The 5,882-nt window shown below is 40.6% G+C and overlaps 1 protein-coding gene across 1 annotated transcript; it reads left to right on the forward strand.

Annotated features, from left to right (window-relative positions):
- The first annotated feature begins 525 nt into the window (after positions 1-525).
- Positions 526-1,479, forward strand: LOC146372785 (olfactory receptor 52K1-like). The gene has a single exon (XM_084951002.1). The coding sequence runs from the start codon at positions 526-528 to the stop codon at positions 1,477-1,479; it is 954 nt and encodes a 317-aa protein (XP_084807128.1).
- The last annotated feature ends 4,403 nt before the right edge of the window (positions 1,480-5,882 follow it).

Here is a 5,882-nt window from a genome sequence, read left to right on the forward strand (position 1 = left end):
TCTCTTTTCACTATGATGCTGACAATATTTCATGTTAAGAATTTGCTTAAAAATGTTTTGAATGCTGCTGTTTTCAGGTTGTTTTCAAGTAAAACCAAGCCATTGTGAAGTAGGCCTCTGTGCTTCCCCTCGAATATTTCTGTTTTCCCTGTCAGTGGACAAAGCTCAGCAAGAGGAAATCATTCACTGCTACCATGTCTTACACAATGCATGTTACAGAGCAGACAACTGGACCTGGACATCACTTAGCACATGGAGCAACACAACATAACTAATGATTCATCTTAACAGCTTGAAGAGTTTCATACAAGATGTGTGTTGTAGTGTGGAGTATTAACAGATCATCATTGACATCATTTAATATCTCAGTGATGCTGTTTGCTCTTTAATGTTGTCTAAATACACTCAGTTCAGTTTTATTTGTATATCACCAAATGGAGGTTTAATTAACCGGTGGAGGTTAAAGGTTTCTTTCTCTTTGTTTTCAGGCTGGTTGAACTGAAAACCTTTTAGGAAAGAGGGAGCATGGAGAACGTGTCTTTGCACACACATTTTATCCTGGATGGCTTTAGTGAACTCGGAGAGCTGAGGCCGTTCCTCTTCATCCCGTTCTCCTTCATGTTTGTTGTGTCACTGTTTGCTAACTCCCTGCTGCTGTACGTGATCGTTTCACAGAGAAGCCTCCACTCACCGATGTACATCCTCATTGCCAGCATGGCGTGCATTGACCTCAGCCTCCCTGTATTCTTTGTTCCCCACATGCTGCTGAGCTTCCTGTTTGACTGGAGGGGGATCTCTCTTATTGGCTGTCTTGTTCAGATGCACTTCATCCACTTTTTTGGAACTTTTCAGTCCACTCTGCTGGTATGGATGGCTCTGGATCGCTACTTTGCCATCTGCACACCCCTTTACTACCACAATCACATGATCTTATCGAGATTCATTGCATTTTTACTACCACTTGTTGTCAGAAATGTTCTCATGATCACACTCTTTGTATGTCTTGCTGGAAAATTGCCATTCTGTTTGAGAAATGTGATAAACCACTGTTTCTGTGAGCACATGGCCTTGGTGGAGCTGGCCTGTGGAAGCACCACCATCAATAACCTCGTGGGTTTGATGGCCGTGTTTCTCATTCCTGTTCTTGACTTTGTCTTCATCGCTGCCTCCTATGTGGTGATATTCAGCTCTGTGCTGAAGTCCAGCAGGTCAGGTGTAAAAGCACTTCACACCTGCATCACTCACATCATGGTCATCACAGTCAGCCTCATTCTGGCTCTGACTGCTTTCCTGTCATATCGGATCAGAAACGGCCTCCCTGCAGCCAGTCGAGTTTTCTTCAGCACCATGTACCTGCTTTTTCCAAGCTGTTTCAACCCAGTTGTCTACGGCATTAGGACCAATGAGATCCGACAGCACATCCTCAAGAGACTGACTTGCTGTCACATTTGCCAAATGGGCCCAGTTACTAACAAATGATTATCAAAAGGCCAACTCCCCAGCTGTCTCATGAAAACTTCAGTTTTTTATACGTCCTCATCAAGCAGGGCACTATTCGAGATGCTCTATTCTTAACCCTAAAATGAAAGGTGAAAGGTGTACTCCACTCCTATGGCTAGGGATTATCACAAGATGCTAGTACATGTTGAATTTGATGTGTTAATTTGTATTAGAGCGTGCAAAAACTAAAACAGTGAAAGAGCTCTCTCCTCCTTCAAATCCATCTTGAAGAAGGCACATAGATCATGGTTGAAAAGCAAAGAAAGGAACACTAAAGAATCTGTTTCCTTGAAAAGTGTTTATTCATTCATTAGATCCAACAAGGAAAAGTTAGACTGAATGAATGCCCCTTTAGGTCAAAAAAAGTAAAACTAAAATTTAAGGAGGTCCAGATAACGAAAATTTCCACATGCATTATATACTCAACAACTGATGGTCAATTAAAATAAATAAAATACAATTCAGAATTATTTAATTTGTGTTTATTATTTAATTTCATAACCAGGAAGATAATATAATGAAAAATAATAATCAAATGTTCTTTTACGTTTCAAGTAAAACTATAAAAAGTTGCATTTCCTGCGAAAATGCAGCGTGACTGCCGTGTAGCGGAAATCATCTGCTGAAAACAGCTGAAGAAGCAGAAGTGTCTGCTTGAAAAGATGTGAAAGGGTACACTGAAGAGTGTCAAGAAAACAGAGGAAACGCGAGCAGGGAAGATTCACTGCACCAGGTGCAAGGTGAAGGATTCAGACCTGCGCCACCCAGTCTCAGTTATTTTATGGCTACAATATATTCTGCATCATTAATGATATAATCTATAGTATTGATACTGCATTAAGATGTTTATTAAAACCTGCTGACTTTACGTTAACCTTTTTATTACAGGTACAGCTAAGACCATTTTATACACATTGCATTTTTGTGCTCAGTAAAGAGTTAAAGCTCAGTCATTAAAGGTCTCAAGCTTTGTTTGGCGCAAATGTCCAGGCAATCTATTGTGTAGGTGACTTAGAGCAACAGAAGGTTAAAACTGCATACATGCTTACAAAACACATATAGTACATATAATCTAGAAACAGGCTTGAGTGAAGGCCTGAATGTATTCAGCTTCTTGTTGCAACCTGTGGCATTTGAGTTTACTTAGTAACAGGTGACAGAAAATGGGTCAACAGGAGGACAAGTCCACGGGGACCTCCAGGGCCTGAAATCATCGCCATATTTGGGAAAAGATGTTAGAAAGAGGAACTTCTGTGTCTGACCTTGGCTCTAAAAATTGTCTCATTGTCTGTACAAGATGCAAAAATATGTTATAGAACGCAAGAGGGGGCGTCAAACCCTGATGATATATGAACCATTCTCTGTGTAATTTTGGCAGAAGAAGTCCGCAGATGTGATGCTGTGTACTTCTTCCCGCACGTGTGTTCTTAATAAACTCTTCATCTGATTGCACTCTACTGGGGCCTCCATTGGTTTGTTTTTGTGCCACTTGTCTTATTCGGGACACTGCTCATCTCAATGAGCCAAATCGGTAGTCATGCCAGACAGAGATATGATGAGAGAGAAAATGTATAGCATGCAAAAGAAGCTGAAGTGTCTGCTAAAAAAAAGGGGGGGGGGGTGAAGAAGCTATGCTGTCAGCTGAAAAGAGGTCAAGAAGATGAAGTGGTGATGAAAAGAGGTGAAGAAGTATAGCTTCAGCCCAAAAAAGGAGAAAAGGATGAACCGGCTGCTGAAGACAACTGACGAAGCTGAAGTCCATATTAGAAAAGTTGCTGAAATCATAAAACTTTGCACAATTGCAATAAATTCACAAAAATATTGACCAAGGAAAACAGTCAGCTGAAAAAAACTGAACAAGCTGAAGTTTCGTCAAAAGTAGTAGTTGTGTAATGGTGAGCAATTGGCTGCTGTCGGCTGAAAAGAGGTGAAGAAGTTTTCGAAAGTCCCATGAAATCAACATTTGAATCAATGGGGAGATGTTCCATTTGTTCCCTGTTAGAGGCCATGCTGCGTATGTTCAGAGGGCCACCGAGGAGCCCTTTGTCTTTACACTGTGGATCCCATATAGCCCTGGCTTAATTAAGAGTCCGAAATAACTTACACGAGCCATGCTTTTTGAACGCAGGGTTCCTCTGTATACGCATGGGTATGATAGGCTATGTTGTGTTTATATCGTTCAACTCTAATTAAATCTCTTACCAAACCCCTTTGCTGTGTTACTTCCTTTCTTAATAAATTAGGCTCTGAAATGTCTGGAACAATTAAGGCACCCTTTCGTGGTTGCTTCAGGGGCTTGTCAAGAACTTTGGTTTTGTAGTCTTGTAGATACTCTGGGGGTATCCTCTCTTGTTGGGGTCTTCTTCCTTCCTCCTCATCATGATCTGATGGCGGAGCTTCTAAATCAATTTTCCAGCATCCACCATCTCAGCATTTCCATTTCCGTAAGTTTAATACAGAGCTCTGGTGTAACTGGTGTTATGTAGACTTCTGAGCATTTCCAACAAATTGACAGGATACATGTGGTGTAGGGAAGTTGGGAAATCATTTGGGACTTGTGATTTTTAACATACACTGACTGGTTAAATTGGCAGTTTTGCTTTTATGCTCAGCTCTCTTTTCACCACAACATACTAGTACAGCTTCCGCATTACTGCAGATGCTGCACTGATCTGTCTGTTAATCTCTCTCCTCATGAATAACACCTAGAGATACTTAAACTCCTCCCCTTGGGACACCAACTCTTCCCTGACCTGAAGTGTTCACCCAAACCAAGGCCTCAGACTTGGAGGTGTTAATTCTCATTCCTGCCGCTCCACACTCAGCAGTAAACTACTTCACTGACAGGTGGAGGCCACTACCTTATACAGCCAAAACAACCGCATAGTCTGCAACCAACATAGAAGAGATCCTGATGCCACCAAGGTGAAAAACTTCCATCACTTGTCCCACCTGGAAATTCTGTCCATAAAAACAGTGAACATAATCGGTGACAAACAGCAGGCAGTTTTGTAAAGAAGCTGGTGTCATTCCAAGCTTCTCACATAAGACACAAGATGTAAGAGATCTAACAGGCCGCACAGCACAACTGCCAACAACACAGCTGAACGCATGTCATCATTCCACCTACAGGGTTACTGCTGTAAACACTATTTCAACTCACACTGCAAACTGGAACAAGCATTGTTGGTGCCTGAAAGTAAACGGGAAGTAAAACTGAAAGTAAAGATCAAAACACAAAAGTCTAAAAACAGGACACAAACTGCAGTGTGCTGTTTGAATTTAGCATCAGGGCTTTAGCATTAGTTCATCATCCTTCATGTTTGTTGTGTCACTGTTTGCTAACTCCCTGCTGGTGTACGTGATCGTTTCACAGAGAAGCCTCCACTCGCCGATGTACATCCTCATTGCCAGCATGGCGTGCATTGACCTCAGCCTCCCTGTATTCTTTGTTCCCCACATGCTGCTGAGCTTCCTGTTTGACTGGAGGGGGATCTCTCTCATCGGCTGCCTTGTTCAGATGTATTTTGTTCAATTTTTTGGAACTTTTCAGTCCACTCTGCTGCTGTGGATGGCTCTAGATTGTTACTTTGCCATCTGCACCCCACTCCACTATCAAGAAGAAATGGCTTTAGCAAGATTTCTTAAATTTGTAATCCCTTCTTCCATCCAGGGGCGGATCTAGAGAAATTTTCTTAGGGTGGCATGAGGGTGGCAAAGAAATCAAATGGGGTGGCAAAATCAAAGCATTTTTTTTCCAAACACATATGCAGGTGGTTACATATGGTTAAAATGATTCAAATGCTGTAAGTATACACGTTTTTCATATAAATATAGTCTATAACTTAATTATTGTCTGTAGCCCACATAATTAAACACTTTAGTTACATAAAACATGTGAGCTTTGTATGTACTGTATAGCCTGTATAATAAATAAATATGTAGCCCAATAAGTATCAAATCCAGAAAGCTACACAACATGGGGCGCTTCATTTACAAACACAAGTGTAACTTAAGTTTCACTGTTTTTTGTTAGAAAACAGTCACATTGTTACAGCTTAAATTACACAAAATGTCAGAAATCTGCACTGTCATGAACAAAAATTGAAACCTAATTCAATTTTTTTTGTTGGATTAACCCATTGAGGTCTGAAATACAACCGGCCATTTTTGACTCCTTTTGAGTTCACTTTTTTATTTCACCCTCAAATTGTTTCATTTAATTTTTCCCCCTGTTGCCTTGTTTGGTATCTTTTCAGCTCAACTGAATTTAGTTGTTTTCACTGACATACTGCATTAGTGTTACTGATCTGAAATCACACAAAGAACTTAAAATCCTAGTAGTATTTTTTTACTGTAAAAAAAAACACAGACATGTTGAG

The sequence above is a fragment of the Perissodus microlepis genome, chromosome 14, assembly GCF_051167445.1.
Source record: "Perissodus microlepis isolate ML-2025 ecotype Zambia chromosome 14, ASM5116744v1, whole genome shotgun sequence".
NCBI lineage: Eukaryota > Metazoa > Chordata > Actinopteri > Cichliformes > Cichlidae > Perissodus > Perissodus microlepis.